Source organism: Salvelinus namaycush, chromosome 3, assembly GCF_016432855.1.
Source record: "Salvelinus namaycush isolate Seneca chromosome 3, SaNama_1.0, whole genome shotgun sequence".
NCBI lineage: Eukaryota > Metazoa > Chordata > Actinopteri > Salmoniformes > Salmonidae > Salvelinus > Salvelinus namaycush.
The window spans coordinates 83,331,964-83,342,514 of record NC_052309.1 but is presented as its reverse complement, the minus strand read 5'-3'; the positions used below and the strand labels follow the sequence as shown (position 1 = coordinate 83,342,514).

Here is a 10,551-nt window from a genome sequence, read left to right as displayed (position 1 = left end):
ACCCTGTCTGTCTCTAAAACCATGAGAATACAGGGTTCTTATACCCCTACCCATAATGCATTTAACCAATAAAAACAAGGCATTTCACACACTGATCAATCAACATTCAAAAGACATGAATTATAATATAAATGTCTTCAGATCATAAACATACTTGAATATACAGTATACATGCACACATATCAAAAAGGGGCTTCACCTGCTTTAAGCATCAATACAACCTGGGATATAAACATGTACATCCCCCGGGATAGGCTACTACCGCATTACCCGTCCCATTCAATAACTACGTACTCGAACGCACCACTGCTTGCCCATCAATTCTCAGACCAGGAAATGAACATAACCCTCTTCAATAAACAAAGAATACAAGGTAATCATACACATTTCTGACTACCTTCACGTTTTAAAGCTGCAATATGTAACTTTTTGGATGACCTGACCAAATTCACATAGAAATGTGAGTTATCGATCTGTCATTCCCATTGAAAGCAAGTCTAACAAGCTGTAGATGTTCTATGTGCACTATTTCTATGTTTCCCGTTCTTTAGTTTTGTTTTTGCGTCTTTTACTTTCAGTTTTGTACACCAGCTTCAAACACCTGGAGATACAATATTCTTGCTATTGAAAAGATATTTCACCACAGTTTAGATGGTACAATGATTCTCTACACTATACAGTATATTACTTGTTTTGTTACATAAACTGAAATTAGGCAAACTATTGCAATTTTAGAAACCAGGAAATGGCATAGTGATTTCTGCATATTGCACCTTTAACGAACTCATCAACATTCTTTTTGAAGGACAGCCTATCATCAATCCAGATGCCTAGATATTTATTAGTTGGGCACATAATCAATGAGGGCACCATCCAATGTACTTATGCATAAATCATCAGATACATTTTTATGTGATTTGGAATATATTATATACTTGGTTTAACCTGCATTAAGAACCAATTTCAGTTAATAAAGGCTTTCTGCAAGGCAATAAAGGCAGATTAAAGCTCTGACAGAACCTGATCAGCCATTGGGGAAATAGCATACACAACAATGTCATCTGCATACAAGTGAAAGTGATTGCTTCTTCTTCAGACAAACCAATATTGTTCATGTAAACAGTAAAAAGAACCTTGACAATACAGTGTACTGACATAGATTGGAGGTTTGCTGGTGTGGGATGGAGTACTTCTCAGCGGAGCGCCTGACGTCACACTATGGTCACATTTTTTTAGTTGTTGGCTTGGTTGTCGTCACGTCAGGCTCTGGGTGTGTTCTCTTCTGCCGTCTAAGTCTCGTGTTGAACTTGAGGTAGTAATCTTGGAAAGTCCGCTCCTCAGCAAAGGAACGCATGGCGAGGTAGGTGTGCAGCAGCAGGTGGGGGAAGCGGGAAGTGAAGTAGGAGACAAAGTCATCAGGGATGGAGCCCAGAGTCTCCTGGACCTCCTTAGGAGAATCGTGGTAATGGTGTTTCTAGGAGAAACAACATGTTGCTTATAAAATGTCATTTACACACATTTAGTTTCTTGTATCAGATTTACATAAATACTACATTTAACAGGTTTATGGGGGTAGTAGGTGGTCATGTTTTTGACTAATTAAAAAATGTTTTGCAAATATACCAACACGTTATTATTATGCTTCATTTGTGTATTTTAATATAGTGTGGCAATTGTATTTGGACAGAACGCACCTTGTTTCTTATGGCACGTAGAAGACTTTTAACAGAGCCCTCTTCATATGCTCCTCTACGTGTTTCTAGATCTGCAGAAGGAGGAAACACAGCCAGTAAACAAACAACAACAATTCTATTAAGATACAGAATTATGATATCAAGAAAGTTTGTCATTAGTGTAATATAACACAACAAAAAAGAGATGTGGCTGTTGTCTGGTCCAGTAATAAACTCATCTTGCAAATGTAGTCCTGTCATTCATGACACCTCTGATCTGGATGTTAATGCTACTAGAAATATACTGTAATAGAAAATGGCTTTACAGGCTGTAAAGTGTCGCTGTTCAAACGCTGATCTCAGACCAGTCACTAACCTTTCCGCAGAACTGCTGTGATTTGTTCCATCCAGTTATTCTTCACCACTTCCTGTCCCCTTGACTCCAGCTGCTGTATGATTGGACCATCCGATGTCTCCATTACAATTCTATCACTCACGTCCTACAGGGGAAGACAGTACTTTAATTAATCAAACATCTCATTTACCACCCTCTTGCTGTATGCTCAATGGACTCCACTATTGCTATATATTCTATTGATAGAATACCCATTGTTTCTGTTGTTGCAGTTACATTTGTCCCTACTATAATTAAATGATATTGTAATCTAGCTAACTGACACTAACTATGCATTGATTATACTTGATTGTGACCTGGAAGAACTGCAGCTGTTTCTTCAAGCTCCAGAAGAAGGGGTGTTTGAGCACGCTCTCAGCAGAAGGCCTCCTCTGGGGCTCCATGTTCAGCATCTGTTCTATCAGGTCTGTGGCCACAATGTCCTCTGGGAAAGACCAGACCAAACACACACACAGACACAGTAACCATGGGCAGGTTCAAGGCCAAGGCACTTTGTTCATTCAAAAACATGGTGATGAAAGTACCCACACCGGGGACACCACGTCATTTGAAACAAGTGGACAACTGGGTAATATTTGGTGGAGATTTTGATCAATGAGAATATAACCTACAGTATATTCACCCTAAAAAGACAGCCAACAGTTGTTGAAAGTTTGTTGTTATCACTAAGCTTTGAACCATCTACTGTAAAAGCACAACCAAATTACAATGGAACAATAATGTCCATTTTTGGTTTGTTGTTACCTAAATGTGTTATCACTGCACTTTCAAACATTTAAAAGCACAACAAAGTTCAAATGGGAATGTCAGATATTTTGTTTATTTATGCAACTACTTAATGTGTTATTACTGTGCTTCATCTAATAGCACAATCAAATGAACTGGATTGCAGTTGATTACATTAAAAGTAAATGGTGCAAGTGATCAATGCGTTTCGAAATTCTGCGCAGATTACATAGGAAGATATTTATTGTTACAGTTACATCAAAATGTGGCCATGGATGTGTTACTCATTTTAAGGTTGAATGAATACTGTTACAATAGTTTGTAAGATAGCCTAAAGTTAAGGCTATATTACAAAAGTAATTTTGAATTGTGTTTGGTTGACAAACATGTAAATGAGATGTACTGTATCTACTGTTTGGATAGTTCCATCTGAGCCACTAGCTTAATCCTTCATCCTTTTATTTTTGGTTGAGTTAGAGACGTGAATCCAACATATAATTTATTAACTGGTCGACGAGTTAATAGGCTATTTACTGTATCGCAAATGTTATAATGAATTTGTGTTTGGTTGTCAACACAACCAAATATCAACATTTGAAGAGTTTCATTCTAAAACACCATATATCCATTTTCAGAAATGTTGGTAAATTAGTTTTTATTGTTTAAAGAAATGATGAAATAGATTGGTGTGTTTTTTCACAATCTAATCATGGCATGGGGTTGTTCAATGACAGACAAGTGTTTGTTTAAAATCTATCACTTGATGGTTTCATTTGAGTTTTTTTGCTAAATGCTATATATCTATCTCACTCAAAGATAAATAATTTGTACTGCTAGGTTTTTACACATGCAAATGTAACAAATAACTAATTGTTTAATAAAGAAATGTACAAATTATACTTTGTGTCATCAATTTAAAAACTTTTTTTTGTCTGTATGTCACACATTTACATTAACATTTTAGTCATTTAGCAGATGCTCCTATCCAGAATGACTTACTTAGTGCATTCATCTTAAAATAACTAGGTGAAACAACCACAAATCACAGTCAAATATCCATTTCAGCTAAATAACGGACATATACAGTGGGGCAAAAAAGTATTTAGTCAGCCACAAATTGTGCAAGTTCTCCCACTTAAAAAGATGAGAGGCCTGTAATTTCCATCATAGGTACACTTCAACTATGACAGACAAAATGAGAAAAAAATTCAGAAAATCACATTGTAGGATTTTTAATGAATTTATTTGCAAATTATGGTGGAAAATAAGTATTTGGTCAATAACAAAAGTTTCTCAATACTTTGTTATATACCCTTTGTTGGCAATGACAGAGGTCAAACGTTTTCTGTAAGTCTTCACAAGGTTTTCACACACTGTTGCTGGTATTTTGGCCCATTCCTCCATGCACATCTCCTCTGGAGCAGTGATGTTTTGGGGCTGTTGCTGGGCAACACGGACTTTCAACTCCCTCCAAAGATTTTCTATGGGGTTGAGATCTGGAGACTGGCTAGGCCACTCCAGGACCTTGAAATGCTTCTTACGAAGCCACTCCTTCGTTGCCCGGGCGGTGTGTTTGGGATCATTGTCATGCTGAAAGACCCAGCCACGTTTCATCTTCAATGCCCTTGCTGATGGTAGGCTTTGTTACTTTGGTCCCAGCTCTCTGCAGGTCATTCACTAGGTCCCCCCGTGTGGTTCTGGGATTTTTGCTCACCGTTCTTGTGATCATTTTGACCCCACGGGGTGAGATCTTGCGTGGAGCCCCAGATTGAGGGAGATTATCAGTGGTCTTGTATGTCTTCCATTTCCTAATAATTGCTCCCACAGTTGATTTCTTCAAACCAAGCTGCTTACCTATTGCAGATTCAGTCTTCCCAGCCTGGTGCAGTCTTACAATTTTGTTTCTGGTGTCCTTTGACAGCTCTTTGGTCTTGGCCATAGTGGAGTTTGGAGTGTGACTGTTTGAGGTTGTGGACAGGTGTCTTTTATACTGATAACAAGTTCAAACAGGTGCCATTAATACAGGTAACGAGTGGAGGACAGAGGAGCCTCTTAAAGAAGAAGTTACAGGTCTGTGAGAGCCAGAAATCTTGCTTGTTTGTAGGTGACCAAATACTTATTTTCCACCATAATTTGCAAATAAATTCATAAAAAATCCTACAATGTGATTTTCTGGATCTTTTTTCTCATTTTGTCTGTCATAGTTGAAGTGTACCTATGATGAAAATTACAGGCCTCTCTCATCTTTTTAAGTGGGAGAACTTGCACAATTGGTGGCTGACTAAATACTTTTTTGCCCCACTGTATAGTTTAGCAAAAAATAAATAAACATTTTCATACACATCATACAAATCTATGAATAAAAACAGTAACATTTTACACACACATGAAGGTACCCATAAGCAATCATTTGTGAAGAAAAAACACAAATGTGAAAAATTGGTGGTTGTAGCGTTTTGGAAATAAGCTCTTCATTTGAAGGAGATTATCTTCTGCTTAGATAGTTCCATCTGTTCCACTGACTTAGTCTGGCTTAGACTGGCTTTAATTACAGTTTGTCTACAAATTAATAATTTAGATGTTGGATGCGGGTCTCCAAAAATCTAAGTTACAGAAATAGGACAAAATCAAATCAGATCAACCTTTAAATGCACTTTAAAGGTGCACTATGCAGAAATCGCTCCGTCATTTCCTGGTTGTTAAAACTCGAATAGTCTGCCTACTTTCAGTTTATGTTACAAAATAAGCTAGTATAGTGTAGAGCAGGGGTATTCAACTCTTTCCCTACGAAGTCCAGAGCCTGCTGGTTTTCTGTTCTACCTGATAAATAATGGCACCCATCTGGTGTCCCAGGTCTAAATCAGAACTTGATTACAGGGGAACAATGACAATACATAGTGGTACTAGCTTCGAGGTCCAGAGTTCAGTTTGAGGGGTGTAGAGAATCATTGTACCATCTAAACTGCTGTGAAGTATAATTACCATAGCCAAAAATATTGTTGTTTCAGCTGTTTGAAACTGGTTTACAAATCCAAAGTAGAAGACGCAAAAACAAAACTTAATAACAGGAAGTATAGAAATAGAGCTCATAGAACAGATCTACTGTTTCTTAGACTTGCTTTCAAGTAGAATGATAGATTTATAACTCACATTTCTATGTGAATTTGGTCGGGTCGCCCAAAAAGTTACATTTTGCCACTTTAAATAAAGTTTGATTTCATTATTAATTTGTAGATTAAATTTGAAATTAACCAAAGTTTGAAACCCTAGGCCTATATGTATTGTCTATTTTTAGTTGAATCCTGGGCTGAATTTAAACAATAGCTGTTGATGACTTGGTGTATAGGCCTAAATAGCATCATGGATGACATATGATTGATAAAGTATGTTTACCTTTAATTTGCCCTGTTAAAAACTTCTTAAGGCTCCGCTAGCGGAACCTGTCTCCCTGCCTCCCTGTTCCACTAGCGGAACCCCTCGACAACATCCGCTGAAAAGGCAGAGTGTGAAATTCAAAAAAACTTCTTAAGGCTAGGGGGCAGTATTCGGAAGTTTGGATGACTGAGGTTCCCAAAGTCAACTGCCTGTTACTCAGGCCCAGAAGCTAGGATATGCATATGCATGGTAGTATTGGATAGAAACATTCTAAAGTTTCCAAAACTGTTAAAGTAATGTATGTGAGTATAACAGAACTGATATGGCAGGCGAAAACCCGAGGACAATCGATTCAGATTATTTTTTTTTTCACCCTACCATTGATTTCAATGGCTGTCATTTTTTATGTGAAAGGAATACCTCCCAGATTGCAGTTCCTAGGGCTTCCACTAGATGTCAACAGTCTTTAGAAAGCGTTTCAGGCTTGTTTTTGGAAAAATGAGCTGGAATTTGTAGTTTTTCTAAGTGGCTCCCATTTTGGCTGTAGTGTTTTTTACACGTTCTTGTGAATGCGCGTACTTTGTTGTTTATCTCTGGTAATGACAATAACTATTCTCCGTCTTAAATGTTATCGTTTATTTACGTATTAGGGTACCTGAGGTTTGATTATAAATGTTGTTTGACTTGTTTGGAGAAGTTTATTGGTAACGTTTGGGATTCATTTTGTATGCATTTTGAAGGAGGGAAACCGGTGGATTATTGAATGAAGCGCGCCAGCCAAACTGAGTTTTTGGGGATATAAAGAAGGACTTTATCGAACAAATCAACAATTTGTGATGTAGCTGGGACCCTTGTGATTGCAACCAGATGAAGATCTTCAAAGGAAAGTGATTTATTTGTATCGCTATTTCTGACTTTCGTGATGCCTCTGCTTGGTTGGATACAATAACAACAATAAAATTCACAAACATTTCTGAAAATGGATATGTAGCGTTTTGGAATGAAACTCATTCCCCCTCTGAGCTCAGAGTAGATGAGAGATGTAATGTTTGTCTCTGTTGTGTTGAAGCCCAATCAAGCAGGAGAGACCAGCCTTCCCTGTACCCAGCTGTGTGTCCATGAAGAGTTTCCGGTCTATGGGTCAACCTTTAAACTTTGGAGACTTTTCTACTGAACAAAGGTAAGAATAACTACTGGATCATGGTCAGTGAGTTAAACAACACTGTCTCTAGTCATTTCTCCGCTCCCATTTTCCCATTTCTTTTTGTTATTTTATTAATCCGTATGCTAATCCTTTTTTCCATTTTCATAGTCCTTCAACAATGTTAAATGAAGAAGTACTCTGATGATCATTTCAGAAACAACCTTTCAGTTGTACACTAACCATGTTTTTCTTTCTGTAATCTGTCAAGGTTGTATTTGCCATCCTCGATGTTACCAGCCCGCCTATTGGGTTTTCCAAATGGATGTTCTCCTCCTGTCAACACATAGTAAAACACACAGCCGGCAGAGAAGATGTCCACAGCACTGGTCTGTAGAGGAAAGGAGTGTCTTTAATAATAGTTGTTTCAGAACAGTACCACAATCACTACTAGTTCTAATCTACAGACAACCTAAAATAATACTTCACAAATTTGTCAGACTATAGTTAGGTTTCCATCCAATTGGCAACAGATTTTCATGCGCATATTCTAAAATCTACATAAAGAAAAAATTTGCATTTTCCCGCCTGTAGTGTTTCCACCAAACGGACTTGTTAAGGATAACGATCAGTGCGTCATGAAGTAGACAAAATGTCTTTTTTTTTTTTCATGTCCTGAATAAAACTCAAAAGTGTTTCCATTGCATTTTCAATTCTACTGATAGTTTTGTCACAAAAACTGTTGAATTCAACAGAAATGTGCCTACTCTGGTCTTGGCATGTGCTCTCAAGCCAACAGCTAGCAGATGAAGTGTGGGTAGGCTAGTCTACATGATGAGATGATGATGGCTAAGAGTGAGAATATTTTTTGTCAAATGGCAGTCAAGCATCGATCATCATGTCACCAGAATAAGACCCTCGATGTTTATTGGAAAGGAGCATCAAGCTCATCACCGTGCACTTTCACTTTTTGGGGTCAGCAGGCAGCCTAGTGGTTAGAGCGTTGGGCAAGTAACCGAAAGGTTGCTAGATCGAATTCCCTAGCTGACAAGGGAAAATCTGTCATTCTGCCTTTGAACAAATCCCCGAGCTGACAAGGTAAAAATCTGTCGTTCTGCCCTTAAACAAGGAAGTTAACCCACTGTTCCTAGGCCGTCATTGTAAATAAGAATGTGTCTTTACTGACTTGCCTGGTTAAATAAAGGTAAAAAAATAAATAAAAATCACCCTCCTGTGAAGTTCATCTTAATTTATTTCATCTGTAGCCTAATAAACGGCTTGGTTTCTGAAGTTGTAGTGGGAGGACCACACAACATATCATCGCGTGACTCCAAGTTTACTTCAGTATGATGGTTATTATATCAATATTTGCGTATGAAGCCGTTTCCACTGCCATTTCTCGCATAATTAATTTTACAGACACAAAAAGATCCCACCATGTCGAACGAACAAATTATCTATTGGCATTCATAAAATTGTACCTAAACTTCCTGGTTCCATCACATTTTTTTTAAATATAATATGACTTTACTGGCATAAACCTGTGGATGGAAAGTGGTTAATCTTTTATCCCCAAAAGTGGTCTAATGTCGAGCATAGTCCACATCCCACACCATGGTTGTGTAGATGGTGCCTATCTTTCTTATGTATGTATAATATACTGTAGCTTGATCTCCACAACAGATGATCAACTTTGATTTTAGGGTGAACTGTTCCTTTGAGCAATGGATCAATCCTGTTTTACTCCTGTAAGGAAATCCCAATTAGCCTATTTCATCACATTTCTTTCTGGATTATCTCTGAATCCGTAATGACTTGAACAGTTCTCTGGTCCAGTGTAAAGATCAGGAGCCACTCACAGGGTTTACTTCCCTGCTGTCATCCAGGACCTCTGGGGCATTCCAGCCCATGGTGCCAAGGGCTCCCGACCTCATGCTGTAGCTTTGTCTGCCGTCCGCCAACTGCTTACTCATCCCAAAGTCTGAGATCTTGACCGTGACTGAGTCAGAGTGGTCTTTCAACAGGATGTTGTGGGGCTTCACATCACGGTGGACTGGGGAGAAAAGATCAGGATGAATCAGTCTACTGGAGTTGAGGGAAGATCATAGATCTGATCAATGATAATATAAGGAAAAGTCATCAATACTGTAACTTCACTAAGATTATCTACAGTCTACAGCATATACTGGGCTCCTGAGGGGTGCAGCGGTCTAAGGCACTGCATCTCAGTGCTATGGGTGTCACTACAGACCCTGGTTTGATTCCAGGCTGTATCATAAACCGTCCGTGATTGGGAGTCCCATAGGGCGGCGCACACTTGGCCCAGGGTCGTCCGGGTTAGTGTTTGGCCAAGTGGTTTCTTAACGGGCTTGCCTAGTTAAATAAAGGTTAAATTACAAATTTAAAAAATGTAATTAGAACCTATGTTGTGAGAGTGCAGGTGTTCCAGTCCTATCATGGTCTGCTGCAGCAGCATCACTGGTTTCAGTCCACGAAGGTCAAAAGGTTTTTCTTTAGTAAAACACTGGAAGAGACACCCATGTATTAGTGCGCTGATGAACCCCAAGCATTCTAACCTTGGAATGTACACTGAACAAAAATATAAACGCAACATGTAAAGTGTTGGGCCTACGTTCCATGAGCTGAAATAAATAAAAAACAGAAATGTTCCATACACACAAAAGTCGTATTTCTCTCAAATTTTGTGCACAAATTTGTATACATTCATTGGTGATCATTTATCCTTTGCCAAGATAATCCATCCAACTGACAGGTGTGGCATATCAAGAAGATGATTAAACAGCATGATCATTACACAGGTGCAAGTTGTGCTGGGGACAATAAAAGGCCACTCTAAAAAGTGCAATTTTGTTACACAACACAATGCCACAGATGTCTCAACTTTTGAGGGAGTGTCCAGCAACTTCGCACAGCCATTGAAGAGGAGTGGTACAACATTCCACAGCCCACAATCCACAGCTTGTGTTGCAGTGCATGAGGCAAATGGTGGTCACTCCAGATACTGACTGGTTTTCTGGTCCACACCCCTACCCTTTTTAAGGTATCTTTGACTAACAGATGCATATCTGTAACCCAGTCGTGAAATCCATAGATTAGAGTCTAATGAATTTATGTCAATTAACTGATTTTCTTATATGAACTGTAACTCAGTAAGATCTTTGAAATTGTTGTTTGTTGCGTTTATATTTTTGTTCAGTATA

The 10,551-nt window shown here is 38.5% G+C and overlaps 1 protein-coding gene across 1 annotated transcript; it reads right to left on the bottom strand.

Moving 5' to 3' along the window:
• Positions 1 to 518: 518 nt before the first annotated feature.
• On the bottom strand, positions 519 to 9,991 carry LOC120044673 (serine/threonine-protein kinase/endoribonuclease IRE1-like). Its single transcript, XM_038989348.1, has 7 exons — positions 9,752 to 9,991; positions 9,190 to 9,383; positions 7,574 to 7,721; positions 2,385 to 2,512; positions 2,050 to 2,173; positions 1,695 to 1,765; positions 519 to 1,474 (listed from the first exon to the last, which is right to left on the bottom strand). Exons 1-7 carry the CDS (start codon positions 9,942 to 9,944, stop codon positions 1,223 to 1,225), a joined length of 1,110 nt encoding a protein of 369 aa, XP_038845276.1. The 5' UTR covers positions 9,945 to 9,991; the 3' UTR covers positions 519 to 1,222.
• Between the last annotated feature and the right edge of the window lie 560 nt (positions 9,992 to 10,551).